A 23,181-nucleotide genomic window follows, 5' to 3' on the forward strand; every position below is an offset into this window, starting at 1 on the left:
CCAACGTAAAGCAGACAAACTCGGTAAAAAAAATGTTTCTTTTGGGTTTGAAGTAAATTTTCTATTATCTGAATTTAGTGAAAATTTACTTCTGAGAAAGGTTTTGTAATTTCCTATGAAAACAACCAGTTTTTATAATTAAAAACAAAAAATTAACAGAAAGATAAATTATAAAATATTGAAAACAGCTGTTTTTAATTGTTTTAATGCAATAAATTGAGATCATTTAAATATAATAGTACTTTTAATTTACTTGAAAAAAAATACTCACTGTGGTTTGTACTGTATTAATTTACACTAAATAGTCAAAAATAATTTCTGTGTACGCTTTTGCATCAGAATTGTGCTGCGGTGGAAGAGTAATCTACTGATGCAGGTAATGTAGACGAGTAGTTCGGAACCTTAAAATATTCTGTAGAATTTTTCATAACACTGATAAACATAATTTTTGTTTCATAACATGCGTTACATGATTTTAATCTGTTTTTTGATCCTGAAAACGAATATGAACTCAGGATTTCTATCACTACGATTAGGATTTTTTCATTTTTCAACGTATTAAATATAGGATCTTTTTAAGCTACTATATGTTATTTTGTTAGCTCAATTTTTATTGTTTAACTTTTTTAACATAATTTGTAAGCTATAAATAAACAATACTAGACAAATAATTAAATCATACCATAGTGACACATTAATACTGAAGAGTGAGCTTTCATGGATGAGGTTAATCATGTATGTGCAGGTCAAAACATGTAGCTGACAACACAGCTGTTTTGTTCGTATTAAGCACTAGATTTAGTAATGAATTAATTTTGTTTAGCCTTATTGCTGTCTTAAGTTTGTTAACAGTGCAATGTCGTAATGGCTCGAAATTGTGAAATTATGAGCATGTCTTTTGTGATGTATTTGGTGGATTTACCGTAAAATAAAATAAATAAAACGTTACACATTTAATTAAAAAAGCATATCATTTGTACTTTCAGTGTAAAATTGATTGTAAATTTTCTTCCAATAAGCCACATCTTACATCGCTAGGTAAATTAAAAGAGGGGATTAAAATTTATTAAAAAAATCAAACTGAACTGTTAGGACAAGACTGCAAGGTTGGAATTTACTTTTAAAAAATTCAAAAATTCCTTTCGAATGGCGGCAAAAAGAACTTTCTCACTACTTTATTCATGAAATTATATGGTTTGTTGCACAAATATTGATGAGCTTATGTTAATAAACAAGTTAATACACCTGAGGACAGGCGCCTTCTGATAGATTCGTACAGGTATATTTTAAAAGTGGTTCTACTGCACAACGGTAACAAATATCCTTCGATACCAATCACTTATGGTATTAATTTGAAAGAGACATACGATGCGATGAAAGACGATCCTGAAAAAATAAATTATAAACAACACAGCTGGAACATATCTAGTGATTTGAATTTTACAGCTATTTTGTTAGGCATGCAGTTAGGCTATACTAAGTACATGTGTTTTCTTTGCGAATAGGACAGTCCAGCGAGGGATAAACGTTATGTTAAAAAAGAGTAGAAGAAACGAGACAACCTAACTCCAAATGGGAAAAATATTATTTATGATGCCTTAGCTGAACCCAAAGAAATATTTTTACCCTATCACTATATCAAGCTAGGACTAATGAAATATTCTGTAAAAGCAATGAAGAAGAATAGTCCCGGATTTTTCTACATTAGGAAGAAATTTCCAAATGTAAGGGAAAGAAAAATTAAAGAAGGAATATTTTTGACCCTCAAATACGAGAGTTGGTCAAAAATGATGTATTTAACTCGATATTAAATAATTTAGAAAGTACAGCTTGTGTTTAATTTAAAGACTTTTGCAAAACTTTTCAGGGCAAACTAAAATCCGACAATTACCACGATATTGTTAATCAATTGCTTACTTCATACACAGCTATGGGATATAATATGTATTTGAAAATATATTTCCTCCACTCACATCTGGATTTTTCCCCGACAACCTCGGAAACGTAAGTGACGAATACGGTAAACGTTTGCACAAATACAATTTGCTGATGGATAGCTGCTATAAAGGGAAATGGAATTCTAACAAACTAGGCGATTCCTGTTGGACATTAACTCGGGATGTGCCTGAGGTTGTCATTTATAAAAGAAAAGCATCAGTGAAAGCATCCTAACACAGGTACGGCCAGGCAAAATAATAGATTTTACAGATATTAACTATATTTTCCCTTCATTTTTTTTGAAGCGTAATTCATTTACAACTAAGGGGGTAATACAATAATTGTATTGACAGATCTGTAATGTACGCAAAAAAACAATTTAAGAAATTTATCACACTTAGAGAAAATTTAAAAAAACATTTTTTTTGTCTATCAGTGCTATTATTATTTTTTTATTTTGTTATACGGGCATCGACTTCTACGGTCATTAGCCCTAGTCCCATTATTTAAAAGAGGTCTATATTATCATCAGGTTCGTCATATGTAAGGGCCCTTACATATTATTTAAAACCACAAAAATACACAAAACATTTAAACACAAACACTGAAAATACTTATGAAGTGTAAAGGGCCCCCATATTGAAATTAAGAAAAAAAGGCACAAAAATATATATATATGGAACAAAAAGGAATCTCAATACCGACGTTTATTTTTGGCTCCCTTGTTTTATTTAAGCCTCCCTCGGGGCAACCTGAACCGAAGTTAAGCCGCACATCAGTCCCCCTAGGATGTCGTGGCAGTTGATTTTCCCCTGTAAATAGTCCCGTAGGACGTAACCTATCGGGGTCCCTGTCGCGTCGTAAGAGCAATTTGTTTACCTGTTCAGGACGGCTAAAGAACCCCTCGGCGGGGAGGCCGCTTTTTTCGGTCCTGATCTACTTGTCTCCAGTCTCTCTTTGCGCATACCCTTTGCCAAATGCCCTCAGTTCACCCTTGAAGGTCGCCCATTCCATCATCGGGGATACGTCCCGACTCCCACACTCTTGCATGCAGGCGAGCCTGAGCGTCCTGGGCAAGAGGGCTACCTCCCATCCCTATACGTGTCACGCTTCAAGACTCCCGTTGTATACATAAAATTAAGGCACTTCCTTAGAGATTCTTTAACACGGCTTGAATTTACTTACAGACCTTTTAATAGTCCACTGGCGTGTAGATATGCAACTATTTTTCCTTCATTTCTATTTTTCAAATCGGCAGCAATATTATTTATTAAAGAAGAGCTTGCTGTATGGCAGTAAGTTCTGGCGTATAAACACTAGCCATATCTGGCCGTTTCCAAAAATGGGCTTCTCCATTTACATATATGAAGCATCCAATACCGTGTTCGGTTTTAAAACCACATAAATTTTAAGGAATCCTTCGTAAGTACTGAAGATTAATAAAAATTCCTGTTGGATGATTATTGGTGGCTTCTTTTCTATTTCTTCCCGAGAGAGATCCAGTCTTATGTTTACCGCTGGTAAAAGCCATGGCGGAATTTCTCTTGTAGAAATTGCTAATGTCTCTGGTAAATAAATTTCATATTTTCTTATCAATTCGTGATACCTTATTCCGGCTGGTCTGGAACAGGTAACACGATGTTCATATAATGCAGCCAAAGGATGATTGTTAAAAATTTTGTTATTTGTATGGGTAGGAAATGCCATCAGGATTCCTGACGCTCTATGGTATTAGCATATATAAAAAATATTTACCGTAAATTAAACTATTTTTAAAAATGGGAGTTAAGAGACAAATAGATCTGCACCTGCCATAAAAATAACATAGCACGATTTACTTTCATGAAGTATATTTTTAGAGAAAATTATATATTCTAGAAATCCAAATATTTGGATCTCCCTGCATGTATAAATACAGATATTTCGGCTTTCATACTGTTACAAGTTTTGCAAAAATTAATTTCCAGTATTTTTGATTCCAGTCTTTCAGATCATAACTGTCGAACAGGCTAAGAGACATTTATCGCTTACATTTTTTTAAAAGGTTATCAATAAAGATTAGATTACGAATTTTAGAAACTTGAATTTGTGCAAAACGTTCTCAGAAATGTTAAATAATGATAAACAATCATGTTTGCATAGATCATATTTAAATAATATGCAAAAAACCTTGTAGGTATTAAGCAAAGAAACATTTAATCCAGATAATGAGCCGGTACGCTGGATAACGAACGGCAAGGGTACGAATTTAATAAAATAATCTTTCTTTTACTGTGAAGAATAAGACGAAAGGAATTTTTGTGGGATTTTGAGCCGAGTAATTTTAAACTCACTGGCGCCAGCACTTCATTATTAAAAATATTTTCTAATATTAGAAGTGTTTGTTTTAACTCAAGACAATACTTCTGCTTAAGGGAAAACATAGATACATAAACGAAGCATCAGAAACAACTTAAATAAAATTCATTTAAAATACAATTAAAAAGTATTCCTTTACAAAAAACATACTAGTTGATATGTGTTTTTTTTAAATAATTTTAATTTTAAAAAAATACTATTATTATAATAAAATATATTATTTCCATTCAAGAAAACTGTATGCATATGATCAAAATAACTTTCCATAGTTACTTCAGTATTGAAAATTATTTTTTCGTAATATTAGATGTATCTGCATTTACAACAATACTATTTCTTGGGTTTTTAAAAAAATTATTAATGAATTTAATAATATTTATTTTTGTCCGATAATCTCATTTCTTTATATGAAATACTGTATATATTTTCTATTCACTAATGAATAAATATTGATTCAATCAAATTTTAACAAAATTGGAGTGACATTTTAACTTGTTTGCTTAATAGTTTACGAAATTACCAGACGAACACGATAAAGAAATGATGAAATTTTACTAGAAATGTCTAAAAAAATTTAGTTCAAAGAATGGTTCTGATGAAGATCCACGGTGTTATATCTTACTTAATTTATAAATATTAACTCCAAACGTCAATACAAAGAAATCAGTAAATGAAATGGATTCAGTTAAGAAGACGTTAACAAAATTAGATCGACTGATATACGTTGAACATAAAAATAAGTTCTTCGATGATCTGAAAACACTCATCATATTTAAACTATTTGCGGCATCACCAAATGAAAAAAAAGTTACAAAATCGAAAAAGGTTTTGTATAAGACGAGCAACATTTCTAAAATAATATTAATAATTTCATTGTTCACAGTCGTTTGGAATTTTATACAAGAGCAGAAAGAAATCATAACTCTAAAAGAAATTGTTAGGATTTGTTTGTCATTAAGTTACAATTTCATCTAGGTGTGATATCGGCTGTGAAAGCAATACTTTGATGAAGGCTGTGCTCTGAAACACAAAAATAAAATAAATATTTACTTTATAAAATAAAATATTTGGATATAAAAAGAAGTTAAATGTGGATTAAAAATGTGCGGTAGCTTTTCCTCTTGAGTTCCTATTACGACAATAAAAAAAATACGTACCCTTAAATGATTCAATAGTTGATATTTAGGTGGCTAGAAAGCTAACCCATCGGGTTGGTCTAATGGTGAACGCGTCTTCCCAAATCGGCTGATTTGGAAGTCGAGAGTTCCGAGCGTTCAAGTACTGATTGTTAATGTCAAGTCCTCATTGTTCAATCCTTCCAGATTGTGAAAAAGAGCACGGCTTCTTTCAGCAGGACAGAACAGCTATATTCACCTTTATTGTAAACTTACAGCTTATTTTATTTTAAACGCGTCAAAAACTTAGACTAAATACACGTGAAGTGAACCCACCAGGTTGGTCTAGTAGTGAACGCGTCTTCCCAAATCAGCTGATTTGGAAGTCGAGAGTTTCAGCGTTCAAGTCCTAGTAAAGTCAGTTATTTTTACACGGATTTGAATACTAGATCGTGGATACCGGTGTTCTTTGGTGGTTGGGTTTCAATTAACCACAAATCTCAGGAATGGTCGAACTGAGACTGCACAAGACTACATTTCATTTACACTCATACATATCATCCTCTGAAGGATTATCTGAATGGCAATTACCGGAGGCTAAACAGGAAACAGAAAGAAAAGGTGGCTAGAAACTGGGTATCTTGACGAATTTTGATGAAACTAACTTTTTTCCATCTGACTGGTACGAATTCAAATAAATACGAGTTATATTCGTATCATATTTTCATTTATTACGTTATTCGGCGTCAACTTACATTGATTCTAAAGTTATTATCTAAGTCTCTGAAGCAGTTTTAAGAAACTTTCTTACATCTGGTTATCATCTGTATGAATTGCCTATTAGGAATATTCAAGAGACCGTTTTATCCTTTATGCTTGCCTATTTCTTTTGTGATTTTAGTAATAATTGTTTGCTTTATTGAATGCTGAAATTTTGTCCATTGCGATCAGGAATGGTATGCAGAAAGAACTATTTTGTTTGGTGGAGGAAAAAGCACAATTCCAACCGTTCATGCTAATTGGCCAGTACTACGTTTATGGGGAGAAAAAATTTCCGTTTTTACTGTGGAATGATTACTGATGCATTCAGAATAGTTTGGCTGATTCGGGATTTTGGTCGGACTATAGCGTCGATGACACTGCAGACCACGTCCTTTGTGTTCGTCCCCGGTATGAGGCTGAACATACCAGAGTTATTAGAGAGCTCGAGAGAGTGAATATCTTTCTTGATCTGCGAGCCAACTGGAAGACTCGCGGAGAATGGACTATTGTTCTGCCCTGAGAACGGCTGAAGTGGTATAATAGGTACCTACTAGCTACTCTACTATACCCGGGCGGTCCCTAGCCACCTGGGCTAGGGACCGCCTGGGCAGTTGTTTGCCCAGGAGGTAGGCGTGTTGGCACTGAGCCACGGTTAGTTAGTAGAGGGAATAGTTATTATTGTTAATGCTAGCGGTCGGTGGAACGACGAATGCACTGCCGAGGGTATGGGCAACCATGCAGCCGTGAGGTGTAGAACATATCGACGATGGTAGTAAGTGAAAGTAAATGTCACGCGGGTCTCTGCGATGTAGCTGAGTGGAAATAGGAGATCTGTCCGCCTCTCCCTGGTAGATCAGACCGGAGGTTATAATGAAACCAAATCAGGGGTATGAACTGAAGTTGAGTTCACTAAGGGAACCAGGAATAAATTTCGTTGTTGCGAACAACATTTTTGGTGGAATATTATTATTCAACTGCCTCAAATTTATGAGACATTTACACACGAATTGGTTCTATAAAGTGTAGAAATAGGCGCGAGGTTCGTGCTTCCGAGAACTAGGTTAGCTAGTTCAGAGGGCAACGATGTAGGACATTCAAGATGTACGGATGAGGCCTGCAAAAACTGAGATTACAAAAAACTGATATAAATGTCTACCGAGGCATTTACATCGGTGGCTTGCCGACGAGGCCTTTCTTTTTCCTGTTTAGCTTCCGGTAACTACCGTTTAGATAATTCTTCAGAAGATGAATGAGGATGATATATATGAGTGTAGATGAAGTGTAGTCTTGTACATTCTCAGTTCGACCATTCCTGAGATGTGTGGTTAATTGAAACCCAACCACCAAAGAACACCGGTATCCACGATCTAGTATTCAAATCCATGTAAAAATAACTGGCTTTTTCTAGGACTTGAACGCTGTAACTCTCGACTTCCAAATCAGCTGATTTGGGAAGGCGCGTTAACCACTAGACCAACCCGGTGGGTTTGCCGACGAGGCCTGGCTTATTACTATGAGTTAAAAAAAGTTAGAGGGCGAGAGACGACACTCTGACCGTTAAAGCCCATCATGGCTATGGTCGGTTGGGGGGGCTGGGGACTGGAAGAGTCACAAGCCGGGTGTCTTCCTCTACGGGGTTTTGATGTGGATCTCTACATGTTTTCGTTTTTAGTCATTGATCGGCACAAAGGTACCACAAGAAATTCTTCCAATCAATGATGGTTTTTATCTTCATTTGGAATTTTCTGTTACAGTAGTCAACACGTTACTTTTTTTACATCCATTTTCTTTATACATGCTTTTTTATTCTAGCGTCCCTTTTTTGGTTAAAAAGTAATGACCAATACCACAAAAAAAGAAGAAAATCACTAATTATTGTAAATTTTTATATTTCGGAACACATTTAAAAGTTTTTTGAATAATCGGATTTTCAAAAATCCTGAAATGTTTAAATCACAGGTCAATCAAAATCCCAAAAGTTATTGAATATTCCAGAGCTTTTTAGCTCATGTTGGATTAATAAATTCCTTTCCTGTGTTTGGATTACGAAAGTTTCTCGCCTATGGAATTTTTGCAAATTGTATTCTCAAGAACAAATATTTCTTGTAGATCCACCTATATAACACAAGTAAAAATAAAATATAATTCCTTTCAATAGTCTTTTGAATTATCCCTTCAATACAAAGAGTAGAGAATTCGTTGGTTGTTCGTCCAATTTATATCATTTCAAAATCGGATTTATGTATTTTTTAATTAAAAGTTTTTAAGTACTCGTATAAAAATTATCTTATCTTTTTTACCTGAAAAAATGTAATAATTTTTTGAATGTTAAATTCTTTTAATTGTGAAAAAATAAAATTTTGTTTTTGAGGCTTTAATATTTTTCAATCTCTCAGTCATCATTTTCTGTGGTCTTTTGTGATTCTGCTATTGTTGTTTCCTCTTCCGTGTTGAGCCACTTCATCTTGAGCCATGTTTTAAATCCAAGTATTATTTTCTTGATAATTTCCCTGTTATACTATGTCTTCTCTTATAATTTCCCTATTATAATTTACATTTCCCTATTCTAATATTTCCTTCTTATATTACCCTATTATAATAAGTATTCTTCTATTATTTCGATCTCTAGAAGCCAATTTCTTTACTTTTGAGATTATCAAAGGAGTTAAAAATCTTTCTTCGTTCATTTTTTTATAATTGTGTCAATTATGTTTTCAAATTTTTTATAAATTTCCTCGTTTATTCTTAAAATATTTTCTTTGTTTGTAATCTTTCATTTTTTCTTTAAAATATTATCTCGACTTCTACGGTTATATCATGTTAGAGTTTTTGACGTTAAAGACTTCGCCGTTTTTTATCCGTGTTGCATTGACTAAATTCTAAGAAATCTACTGGTTTGTTGCAATGACTACTGTTAAAAATTATTACCATTTTATTTGCCCGATTTTCTAAACACATTTATTCTATTCCTTTGTTCATTCTGTCTTCGTCTTGATATCTAAATTATTCCACCAATTTAATTTTTACAAATTTTCTGCTGTTTCTCTTGGGTATTTTTTTATATTTGACATTATTTTCATTTTTTTAAATGAAATTTGATGTTAATTTTAACGAATTCTTTCATTTAGTTTGTTTACGGGCTGTGTTTAGATCACCTGAAAAGATCGCTAGATCATCTGCAAAAGGAAAACATCCATTGATATTACTTTGTATTTTTCTCCAATTCTTGTGATTAGAACTTTTAGGTTTTCGATTTCTTTTCACCATTCACAGATTACTGTATCTAAAAATATAATTAAAGAGGAACAGCAAGAGATTTTCCCGTTTCAATTTTGATAGATTTTGGAATATCTACCATGAATTTTACTTTTTAAATTTTTTTTGTTACGGCCTTTTAATCTGATTTAAAATTTTAGAATTTATTGGCATAGCTTTTAAAGTTATGGAGTTTCTGTCTACTGAGACTTAGGGTTTTCTGATATCGATAAAAAGTAAGAAATATTTTCGATTATTTATCATTTCTTATCATACTATTAACTTTAAAATAAAGATTCGTTCTGAGTGAGCAAAATCTTCTCTTCTGAAATCACTTAGATATTCACAGAGTTGTTTAGTCCACCAAAATTTTAATTCTCTTTTGAATAATTTTTTAATGAATTTTATAATTTACTGGAAGTTGTGAAATGCTATTGTAATTATTTACGATATTTGTCACATATTAACTTTATTAAAATTGAATTTTTTTTATATGTAATACGTGAACATTTTTTCAATTTATTTTATTTTCTTTCTCCTGGCAGTTTGGATTTTATATTACATAGATTGTTCTTGAATGATAATATTTTATCATTACAGATAGAACAAAAATTGAGTTAAACAATTTACAGGAACATTTTGCCGCAATCAACTTAGAACGTGACATTTTGGATAATGAATATACACAAAATTATCTGGTATTCAAAATTCAACAATTTTTTGAAAATCTAGTTTCAGTATTTCCTTTTTCCTAACATACGATGGACTAAATTACAGTTTTACATTTATTTATATTATTTCTTACTAGAAAAAGTTATGAATCATTAAAAATAACAGCGTAAAATCAAAAACATAAGAAATAATATGATCTTATGTATATAAATTCCATTAAACCGTTTTTTTAAATATTTTTATTTATAGTCACATCAAAAAATTAAAGTCATGAGCGACTCAGTGTAAGATAACTGTACCGGTAAATGTATCGATTTTAAGAAACCCAGGTCGACAATTCCTGAGACGTGCGGTTAATTGAAACCCAACTACCAAAGAACACCGATTTCCACGATCTAGTTTTCAAATTTGTATAAAAGCAACTACCTTTATTAGGATTTGAACCTGAGAACTCTCGTCTTCGAAATCAGCTGATTTACGACGAATTTACCCCTAGACCAACCCGGTGAGTTGAAGAAATTTAATATGTGCTAGAAAGTAAAAACAACAAATACGAATTGTAATTAAACATTTTATAAGTTATACTCACATTTTCGGTGAATTTTGTAGCATATTTATACAATGAAATTAAATAAAAAATTTGGATAAAATAGTGAAGATAGAAACCATTCAATGTAGAAGAATTTTTGTTGGAAAATTCCATCCAAAAATACATCATCCAAGAAAATAAAACGAAGTAAACTGTATTCAAATATAAGCAATCATTTCCAAACGTATTGCTAAGATCATTAGTAATGACTGCTAGTTTATCGTGTATGTACCGATATTTATCGAAATTCAATGAGATCAATACAACGTTACATTTAGCGATTATCAATTCTTCGAATCTTTTAGATAAGGAATTTTTTAATAAATCTATTCGAATGTTTATTTCTTTGTACAGAATCAAATGGAATAGGCTTTGAACGTTTATTAAACCAATTAGTATATCATAACCAAACATAAAAGTAAATATCTTTATAACTGTTAATCTCGAATTGAATGTGTCAACTACGGTCGTTATCATAATGCTAATAATGGAAAATAATGCAAAGATGGTCCATAAGTGTCGGTAATATTTGAATTTGTTCAACGTACATTTAGGTTTTAATGTTTTACAATGGTTATCGAAATCGTTGATACGATTTATGAGATCGATTATTTTAGAACTTCCATTAATACTTTGGACAATTTTATCGGTTATTATTAATAATATCAAGACCTTTTCGTACAAAGAAAAAATTTTCAGATTTGAGTTAATATTATATAAACTGCATATTATATATATGATAATTTTCAACATCAGGGAGATGAAGGTACGAAAAACCGTTATACATTTTTTTGCTGTTTTAAAATTTTTTTTCTTAATGTCAGCTATCGGATAAATTCCAAATAATTTACATAAAGATATAATTGGATGAATGTCTTCTTTAAAAAAACCGAGCCGGTCTTCGTAATAATTACGCTGGAAATTTTCTATAATTTTCTTTAAAATCATGGTGCTTTCTAAATATTTCCGATTACTCGTCGTAATTATAGTGTATTTCTTTATCTAATAATTTCAACAAAAAAATATTTTCGTGTAATTTATTCTACGAGTCTTGATCAGACGTTTATTCATATTAATAAAACATACATATTCTGTTTCACTAGAAGTTTCTACAAAAAAAAGAATTATATGTATATTGATTTTAATGTAGAAATGGAATACTTAATAATTCATTTGTTTTATTAAATGGTTTATGAATTAATTTTTACTGCAATTGACTCAGCGTTTCTTATACAACATAAGGAATATTTTATTATTATTATTATTTTCAATTGATTAATTTTTTAATTAACGTAATTCTTTTCGTAGCATCATTGCTTTCGAAAAGTTTTACAAATAAAAATACGAAATTAATCAACAAATAAAAAATAATAAGGAAACGTATAATTCATTAAACTAAACTAATTAAATAATTAATTCAAGTAATAAATTAAAAAAAAAAACGAAGAAGAAGAAGGAAAAAGGAAAAATGGGATTAGGGGGATCGGTGAAGATTGGAAGAGGGGAAAAAAAGGTTAGATTTTGTGATGTTCCGTAATGTTCAGTTTTTTAATGTTTTATCATATTTTCATTTGTGTTCATTTAATATATATATATATATATATATATATATATATATATATATATATATATATATATGAATCTGTTTTTTTTTCTGAAAAGTGATGTAATATAATGAATTGCAGCATGAAAAGTGACATAAACCTGGTATTATTTTAGGAACAGAATTTTTGTTTATTTGAATAACCACTAGAAATACAGCTATTATCAAAAGTATATAAATTTTTTTTATTAGAATAACTTATTCATTTTTTATAACAGATTTAAATATCTTACATTCAGAACTATAATAGCTGTAGCCGATTGGACATCAGTCACTCTTAAAGTAACATAATTATTCTGAAGAACAACAAGTTCCATACCAAGATTCCTGCTGAAAGAAATGAGCAAAGTGGTTCTCCCATTGCCTTCTTCACTGAGCCAAAAAAACAGTTGAATACTAGTATCTCAAGCTAAATGATACAACTTCAATATACGAATTAACAATATAATTAGCATAATTACTCTTAGAGAAAAAATTTCTTACTAATATCATTTGCATCTTAGATCTTTTTCTGCATCTTTGCCATAAAAAAGACTGAAACAGTTGATTTAAAACAAGATTCCTCTATTTTCAGGAGAGTAATAAAAAGGAGAGTAATAGTTGATATTCAATCTTAATGATATATTTTCTAGTTTAAAATATCATCTACATAAATATAGTATTTTAAAATTTTGAAAAGCAGTTAAAACTGCTAAATTCCACACCCATCCAACAGTAAGTTAATAAATAATTATATCTTTATAAAGAATTTTTACTTACAGATGGTATCATACATTTTCCAATTGTAAAGAGCCCATCTGCATGAAATACTGCTACATTAGTAGATATCTGATGAATAAAATGATCTACCTATATGACAAGTAATGTATAAATTATAAAAATAAATTATAATTTATAAAAAATAATAGGTTTTGACTAGTTGCTTTCCAAGTGGTACATATGAATCTCACACTTTGATAAGATTCAATTTGTTAAGGGGATATGTTCAATATACCATTCATTACTGTTTAATGGTTTTACAATAAATAAGAATGCTATAATGCCCTAGTTGTTTTTTTTCTATTTCCAACTGGTTTAGTATTCTTTTCGGATATTTTTTAGTTTTAGAGTTAACTTTTTTCTCAAACTATCTTATTCAAATATCATCCTTTATAATTAGATTTAAATGTAAAAAAGTATAGATTAAATTAGATGTAGCATTAAACTCAATTAAAAGAATTAGATACATTTTTCTCATGGTAACATTGCAGTATTTGATAACTTTTTTTTTTTTTTTTTGTCTTCAGTCATTTGACTGGTTTGATGCAGCTCTCCAAGATTCCCTATCTAGTGCTAGTCGTTTCATTTCAGTATACCCTCTACATCCTACATCCCCAACAATTTGTTTTACATACTCCAAAGTGGCCTGGCTACACAATTTTTCCCTTCTACCTGTCCTTCCAATATTAAAGCGATTATTCCAGGATGCCTTAGTATGTGGCCTATAAGTCTGTCTCTTCTTTTAACTATATTTTTCCAAATGCTTCTTTCTTCATCTATTTGCCGCAATACCTCTTCATTTGTCACTTTATCCACCCATCTGATTTTTAACATTCTCCCATAGCACCGCATTTCAAAAGCTTCTAATCTTTTCTTCTCAGATACTCCGACTGTCCAAGTTTCACTTCCATATAAAGCGACACTCCAAACATACACTTTCAAAAATCTTTTCCTGACATTTAAATTAATTTTTGATGTAAACAAATTATATTTCTTACTGAAGGCTCGTTTAGCTTGTGCTATTCGGCATTTTATATCGCTCCTGCTTCGTCCATCTTTAGTAATTTTACTTCCCAAATAACAAAATTCTTCTACCTCCATAATCTTTTCTCTTCCTATTTTCACATTCAGCGGTCCATCTTTGTTATTTCTACTACATTTCATTACTTTTGTTTTGTTCTTGTTTATTTTCATGCGATAGTTCTTGCGTAGGACTTCATCTATGCCGTTCATTGTTTCTTCTAAATCCTTTTTACTCTCGGCTAGAATTACTATATCATCAGCAAGTCGTAGCATCTTTATCTTTTCACCTTGTACTGTTACTCCGAATCTAAATTGTTCTTTAACATCATTAACTGCTAGTTCCATGTAAAGATTAAAAAGTAACGGAGATAGGGAACATCCTTGTTGGACTCCCTTTCTTATTAGGGCTTCTTTCTTATGTTCTTCAATTGTTATTGTTGCTGTTTGGTTTCTGTACATGTTAGCAATTGTTCTTCTATCTCTGTATTTGAACCCTAATTTTTTTAAAATGCTGAACATTTTATTCCAGTCTACGTTATCAAAAGCCTTTTCTAGGTCTATAAACGCCAAGTATGTTGGTTTGTTTTTCTTTAATCTTCCTTCTACTATTAATCTGAGGCCTAAAATTGCTTCCCTTGTCCCTATACTTTTCCTGAAACCAAATTGGTCTTCTCCTAACACTTCTTCCACACTCCTCTCAATTCTTCTGTATAAAATTCTAGTTAAGATTTTTGATGCATGACTAGTTAAACTAATTGTTCTGTATTCTTCACATTTATCTGCCCCTGCTTTCTTTGGTATCATAACTATAACACTTTTTTTGAAGTCTGATGGAAATTCCCCATTTTCATAAATATTACACACCAGTTTGTATAATCTATCAATCGCTTCCTCACCTGCACTGCGCAGTAATTCTACAGGTATTCCAGGAGCCTTTCTGCCATTTAAATCTTTTAATGCTCTCTTAAATTCAGATCTCAGTATTGTTTCTCCCATTTCATCCTCTTCAACTTCCTCTTCTTCCTCTATAACACCATTTTCTAATTCATTTCCTCCGTATAACTCTTCAATATATTCCACCCATCTATCGACTTTACCTTTCGTATTATATATTGGTGTACCATCTTTGTTTAACACATTTTTGATAACTTATAACATAAAAACATGTTTTTGTTTTGCTAATAAGTCTATATGTACATCAAACATTTCATTTTGAATTTTGTTTTAACAATGTTTTATTAATATTATGGATTAGTGATAAACTTATCGATAATTGATTATTTAGCTATTACTTCACTTTAATATTTGATTATGTTAATACAAAATAGTATTTCTTAACAAATTTTTCTGAGTACCAAATGTGTACCTCAACAAATTAGATCTTATGCATCAAATAGTATCACTACTGGAAAGATAAAAAATTATAGTGTGGTAGTCAACTTGTTAAAACACTATAAATTAATGATTACGTATCTACCTTGTGATAATTTTTTACTTTTCTTACCCAGCTAATTATTTACCTTTAAATTGATTTTTCACAGATTAGTCATATTTAAAATATAATAATAAATATAAATGTCTGAAGGGAAACTGTTAATTTTTTCCTTATTTTCAAAGAGATCTCTGATTTGTCAGAAACTTTGTATGTGTAAATGTAATTTACAATTTTTGAAAACCATACTTAAAAAAAAATAAAAATATTGAGAAGTAAGTTTCCAATTTCAATCACCGATTCATTTTTTTAATGAAGTACATTTTTAATTATATAAAAATAATACTTTAAACATATTTTTAATTTTAATTTCCTGTATTTGTTCAAACATAAATCTGTTCTTATGTAGCAGAGAGAAAAAAATAGAAGAAAAGAAAGGAAGTAATAATAAGCAGTAAGTAAATGGGAAAATTAAGTTTTATAAAATATTTTGATGCTAGAATACTAGAGAAATTTTTTTTAAAACACATTTATATTTTAATATAAAAAAGTTTCAAACATTTTATTAATTGTTAATAATTAATTCACCAGATAAGGTCAAAGGTTGCATATGGAATATGAAATGGAAATTTTTTAGTATGTGAAAAATGCCTTTCCTAACTGGAATTTAATCCTGTATTTGTAAAGAAAGGCCACACTGTATTGCTTTGCCATGGAGATTGTTGGAGTAAAAAAAGTAAAACATACATGAATTTATTAAAATATGGACTTTTTCTCATCTATGTAATATTTATATTTTGTTCGTTATTTTGAAACTGATATAAAGTTTTATAACATTAGAAAACTCCAAATCCAAAAATGAATAATTACCAGAATTCTGCTATCTGACTTGGATCTAAGAATATACCCTGCTTTTGAGTAAATCCTCTGCCAAAATTATTGTTGCCTGACTTCTATCTGATCTTGATATAAACGATTAGTTAAAACCATGCACTTTCTTGTCCTCTTCTTCCTTTCAGTATACCTTCTAATGCAGCCATTAGAATACAGTTTATTTTTATCCAGTGCCTTATTCAGTCACTTTTTTTGTTGCAAAATTCTTTCATTATTTTATTCTGTCCAGTATTTCTTTACTTCTCAGTTTATCTCTCCATTTTATCCTCTCTATTACTTTCTGAATCCAGTTTCTAATAGTTATATTTTTTTCATCTTTCCTCAAAAGCTATGCTTCAGATAAAACATTTTGCCAAATTTTCCACAGATCTTTATCCAGATGCTCATACAACAATCCTTTTCTCCATATTAAAAGACTGTTATTCTGTTGCAAATTTTATTTTAATATTTTGCTTGTAACATAAGTCTTCAGTCTTAACGCCTAGATATTTCAAATGACTTATTTGTTCTATTTCTGTATATTGTTATTCTATACTTATACCTCTTGTACAACTCGTCTGCTACCTCATTCACTTTCTCTGCTAACAACATCATGCTATTGACAAAATGGATCTTTCAATTCTTTTTCAAATACTAAATACTGTTAAAAATTATTTTCCGGTATCAAATATAATTTGGTGAAAATAGGATTTAGTTTATGCATATATACAGCATGTATTTGTACGTATGTAACATTGTAATATACATCCTATGAATGAAAAATTGCTATAAAACAAAAAAAAAGAAGAAAATCATCAATTAATCAAAGGAATTCTATAAATATACACAGTTGTCTTTCCTCATAGTCAGATGTTTTATAAACTTTAAAAATTAACTTTTTTATAGCATAAATTCTTTTTGAAAATTATGTTACTCATTGAAAAATTTAAGAAAGCTTTAAAAATAATCCATCTGACTAAGTGAATCATAAAAAAGTATAGTTTTGCTTAGTACAAAGTGGAGCATGTACACAAATACTAAAAAAATATTTTTAAATTCTTTTTCGTTAATTTTATCCACTAGTGATTTTTCCTAAAACTAATAAATCACAAAAAATTGATTTGCAGGATTGATTTTGTAATGTTTTTTTCAATATTATAGAAATATTTTTATTTACAAACACTTTATTTAATTTTATGGGCTTTTATCAGTTTTATTTACTATTTAAAAATAATATTTTCAAAAAAATTTCAAAGAATATTATCTATTAAATGAGAGAAACCTCAAATAGACCCCCATCTCCTGACAGCATTCAATGAATGATTATCTCCAACACAAATAAGTAATTAATTTGATCTGTAAGTGGCTAATTTTTATAAGTTTTTATAATTTTTTAATATTATTTAACCACCTCTATATAAATACATCATTCAAACGGTCAACATGAACAAATATTTTCTTAAAAAAAAATATTAAGAATTGTTGTTTGCAAATTGATAATTTACCTGATATTGTAAGTGAGTGCCCAAATCTTTTTTAGAAAACAGAAACAATATTTCCAGCATTGATTTATTCTGAAACAAAAAAAAAAAATTGAATATTTATTTCATCAATACATAAAGTTCAATTCTTTTTTAACTCTGTAATTCAGTATTCGATAATCAAGATCAATAATTAATCTCTATATCAGTAAGTAATCATACGTATGTTTATTGTATGAAATTAAACCCTGTGGCTAAAAAAAACATAATCTCAAAACGATTTCCACATAAGGACTGGGATAAAATCCCCGTCCTTATGTGGAAATGTAAGGTTTTCAATAAAACGTAACGGGGAAATAAAATCAACTATTATTCCAGATATTTTGATATCCCATTTGTATTGAACAAATGCATCATTTAGGCTAAACTGAACTTTCGTATTCCGTGACCATTTTCTTGCTAGCATGAACAAGGAGCAGGCTTTAAATTCATCGATTTAACTTTAGAAGATACTGAAAAAGATCTACCTTCGTAATTAAAAAATCCCAAAAATACCGGAAAATTCAGTGAAAGATAAAAAAAAAACAGCAGAATAAATTAATTTTTCTAGTTGTTTATTTAATGATTTTTGTTAAATAAATATACAAGTATGAAAATATAAGTTTATATGACGTAGATTAAAAAAAAAAACATTTTTCAAACACTGTCTTTAAAACTGTACTTAAAATATTATCAAACCTCAATGTTTCTAATAAATGATATTAGTCTAGTCAGTGGTGGAAAAGAGGTATATTTTTGAAGAAAATTAGTATAGTTTAGGAAAGTAAATGGGGTTATAGATTTTTTTTTACCTCCGTGACCATTGTTAGGTATTGCTTTAGAGGATGAGATGGATACTTTGTAGCGTATCTGAAAATGCCATGCCTGATCGGGATTGGAACTCGGGACCTCTGGATGAAAGGCAGAGACATTACCACTCGCGCCACGGAGGCCGGACAAAGGGGTTATAAATTAGGGTAAATATAACTTGTTTATGTGCGATAAAACAAAATTTTCGCTAACTGGATAAAATGGCGGCCGTTCAATGAAGATTAAATTGGTTTTTCAATTTTGTAGGTCAAGGTAAAAGTAAAAAAAAAAAAATCTGTGGAAAATATGTTGGAGAAATCCAAAGAGATCTTCAAGAATTTGGCTTGAGGGTTGAAGACGCCTGTGATAAAATAAAAATTAATTACATACTTCAAAACAATAGATTCACCGTTAAAAAATTAGAAAGGCTTAACAAAGTGGAGGTCACAGACGAGATCAGGAAGCAACGATCCGATAGAGTAAAGAAATACTGGGAAAATCGAAAGACCAGACTGTTACAGAAATTCAAGAAGAACTGAATGACTAAAGTTGTCCAATATGGCCTCAAAAAAAAAGAAAAAAAAAGAATGACCGTAATTACTCCAAATGACCGTAATATTACTCCAAAGCACTTCTATTAAAATTAAATAGAAAAAAATTATATTTCAATTTCTGCTACGGTTTAGATTTTTAGAACGTTAAAAATATATAAAAATTTGGTAGAAAGTTTACACAAGTGGTTTTTAAACAGAAAATTTAGTTGTATATAGATATTTCTGTTAAATAATATAAATCTGCATTCAATTAGTTTTGATAGCAAAAATTAAATTTAGCCCAGAGAAAACAATGATGTTGCTTAAGGGCCGATTGGCTGATTCCCGACGAATCTGGGTTCGGATGGCTGGTCTCCCCATTCGGTACGTTACGGCTAAAAAATACCTGGGTGTTAACCTTGATGAGAATTTTCGGTTCAAGGAACATCTACAATATGTAGCAAAAAAAAGCCGCTGATGCTTTTTATGAAATCCGTTCAGTCATTCATCCCGATTGGTGGTTGATTACCGTACCATGTCTGTCCTTTACAAAGGTGTCAGCGAAGCTATTATTCTGTATGCAGCGCCTGTCTGGGCTCACCGTATGGCTTTTAGAAATTGCGCGGACATTTTGCTGCGGGCCCAGCGGTTATAGAATAGTCTCACGGGAGGCAGTCTGTGTTACAGCCGGATTCAAACCAATAGATATCTTGGCTAATGAGCGTAAGGAACGCTACATTTCCAAGGTAAATAACCTATTGACGTCAAAACGAAAGCAGGAGATTGAAGAGCAGGGCCTTGCACCTTGGCAAGTCAGGTGGGATAAATCCTCCACAGGTCGCTACATGCATGGTATATTTCCTAGTATCTGATTTAGGTGCAGTTGGATGGGTCTCCCCCAATCAGTATATCACACAATTTCTGTCCGGGCATGGTGCCTTTCGGGCGAGTTTGGCTAGGTTTCGTTTGGTGGATTGAAGTGAGTGCCCGGATTGTGGGACTGACTGTAGTGGACTACGTCCTCTACATCTGTCCCCGATAGGAGTTCGAGCATTCACGAGCTTTTAGGGAAGGTGATAGAATACATTGCTTTCTGGATCTTGAACGCGGTTAACGTGGTTAACCGCGCCTTCCCAAATCAGCTGATTTGGAAGTCGAGAGTTACAGCGTTCAAGTCCTAGAAAAAGCCAGTTATTTTTACATGGATTTGAATACTAGATCGTGGATACCGGTGTTCTTTGGTGGTTGGGTTTCAATTAACCACACATCTCAGGAATGGTCGAACTGAGAATGTACAAGACTACACTTCATCTACACTCATATATATCATCCTCATTCATCTTCTGAAGAATTATCTAAACGGTAGTTACCGGAAGCTAAACAGGAAAAAGAAAGGCCTCGTCGGCAAGCCACCGATGTAAATGCCTCGGTAGACATTTATATCAGTTTTTTGTAATCTCAGTTTTTGCAGGCCTCATCCGTACATCTTGAATGTCCTACATCGTTGCCCTCTGAACTAGCTAACCTAGTTCTCGGAAGCACGAACCTCGCGCCTATTTCTACACTTTATAGAACCAATTCGTGTGTAAATGTCTCATAAATTTGAGGCAGTTGAATAATAATATTCCACCAAAAATGTTGTTCGCAACAACGAAATTTATTCCTGGTTCCCTTAGTGAACTCAACTTCAGTTCATACCCCTGATTTGGTTTCATTATAACCTCCGGTCTGATCTACCAGGGAGAGGCGGACAGATCTCCTATTTCCACTCAGCTACATCGCAGAGACCCGCGTGACATTTACTTTCACTTACTACCATCGTCGATATGTTCTACACCTCACGGCTGCATGGTTGCCCATACCCTCGGCAGTGCATTCGTCGTTCCACCGACCGCTAGCATTAACAATAATAACTATTCCCTCTACTAACTAACCGTGGCTCAGTGCCAACACGCCTACCTCCTGGGCAAACAACTGCCCAGGCGGTCCCTAGCCCAGGTGGCTAGGGACCGCCCGGGTATAGTAGAGTAGCTAGTAGGTACCTATTATACCACTTCAGCCGTTCTCAGGGCAGAACAATAGTCCATTCTCCGCGAGTCTTCCAGTTGGCTCGCAGATCAAGAAAGATATTCACTCTCTCGAGCTCTCTAATAACTCTGGTATGTTCAGCCTCATACCGGGGACGAACACAAAGGACGTGGTCTGCAGTGTCATCGACGCTATAGTCCGACCAAAATCCCGAATCAGCCAAACTATTCTGAATGCATCAGTAATCATTCCACAGTAAAAACGGAAATTTTTTCTCCCCATAAACGTAGTACTGGCCAATTAGCATGAACGGTTGGAATTGTGCTTTTTCCTCCACCAAACAAAATAGTTCTTTCTGCATACCATTCCTGATCGCAATGGACAAAATTTCAGCATTCAATAAAGCAAACAATTATTACTAAAATCACAAAAGAAATAGGCAAGCATAAAGGATAAAACGGTCTCTTGAATATTCCTAATAGGCAATTCATACAGATGATAACCAGATGTAAGAAAGTTTCTTAAAACTGCTTCAGAGACTTAGATAATAACTTTAGAATCAATGTAAGTTGACGCCGAATAACGTAATAAATGAAAATATGATACGAATATAACTCGTATTTATTTGAATTCGTACCAGTCAGATGGAAAAAAGTTAGTTTCATCAAAATTCGTCAAGATACCCAGTTTCTAGCCACCTTTTCTTTCTGTTTCCTGTTTAGCCTCCGGTAATTGCCATTCAGATAATCCTTCAGAGGATGATATGTATGAGTGTAAATGAAATGTAGTCTTGTGCAGTCTCAGTTCGACCATTCCTGAGATTTGTGGTTAATTGAAACCCAACCACCAAAGAACACCGGTATCCACGATCTAGTATTCAAATCCGTGTAAAAATAACTGACTTTACTAGGACTTGAACGCTGAAACTCTCGACTTCCAAATCAGCTGATTTGGGAAGACGCGTTCACTACTAGACCAACCTGGTGGGTTCACTTCACGTGTATTTAGTCTAAGTTTTTGACGCGTTTAAAATAAAATAAGCTGTAAGTTTACAATAAAGGTGAATATAGCTGTTCTGTCCTGCTGAAAGAAGCCGTGCTCTTTTTCACAATCTGGAAGGATTGAACAATGAGGACTTGACATTAACAATCAGTACTTGAACGCTCGGAACTCTCGACTTCCAAATCAGCCGATTTGGGAAGACGCGTTCACCATTAGACCAACCCGATGGGTTAGCTTTCTAGCCACCTAAATATCAACTATTGAATCATTTAAGGGTACGTATTTTTTTTATTGTCGTAATAGGAACTCAAGAGGAAAAGCTACCGCACATTTTTAATCCACATTTAACTTCTTTTTATATCCAAATATTTTATTTTATAAAGTAAATATTTATTTTATTTTTGTGTTTCAGAGCACAGCCTTCATCAAAGTATTGCTTTCACAGCCGATATCACACCTAGATGAAAGTGTTCAACAAGAGGTTATATTTTTATACATTATATTTTTTACACGAATTTACAGAAAAAATATGCTACTTCTATTGCAGAGTGGTAATATTTTTCCTTTTCAAATGGAAAGATTCTGCTTCTTTCTATTTCCGGTTAGATATAATATGAATTTTACCTATCAAAGATATTAAATACTCATAACTACAGCTTGACTTTTTTGAAAATAGTAAATCTTTACTAATTTTCTATTTTCCGACATCCAAAATACACCATTAAAGGAATAAATATTAATTTTGAATAAATTTGATATGTTTTTTGTGATTTCGGGGTGAGGCACCTCAACTAAGTAATTACCGTTTCTGTTAACAATGCGGTATAACAATCAATAAAAAATGTATTAAGTAATGTCAAATAAAAAAATAATTCTATCGTCGGTAAGTAGACTATAGTTTTTTTTATA

At 31.8% G+C, this 23,181-nt stretch overlaps 1 protein-coding gene across 2 annotated transcripts in view; it reads right to left on the reverse strand.

Moving 5' to 3' along the window:
* Positions 1–323: 323 nt before the first annotated feature.
* Positions 324–23,181, reverse strand: part of LOC142333092 (uncharacterized) — a 44,292-nt gene continuing 21,434 nt past the window's right edge. Inside the window, exons 4-6 of one of the 2 annotated variants that reach the window (XM_075379935.1) lie at positions 17,885–17,953; positions 13,052–13,141; positions 324–1,386 (exon numbers count right to left, since the gene is read on the reverse strand). In XM_075379935.1, coding sequence (XP_075236050.1) covers positions 1,348–1,386; positions 13,052–13,141; positions 17,885–17,953 — 198 coding nt within the window. In that variant the 3' untranslated portion in view covers positions 324–1,347. The remainder of the gene's footprint in view (positions 1,387–13,051; positions 13,142–17,884; positions 17,954–23,181) is intronic. The other variant, XM_075379936.1, reaches the window with a different exon arrangement.

The sequence above is a fragment of the Lycorma delicatula genome, chromosome 12 (assembly GCF_047948215.1).
Source record: "Lycorma delicatula isolate Av1 chromosome 12, ASM4794821v1, whole genome shotgun sequence".
Lineage (NCBI taxonomy): Eukaryota > Metazoa > Arthropoda > Insecta > Hemiptera > Fulgoridae > Lycorma > Lycorma delicatula.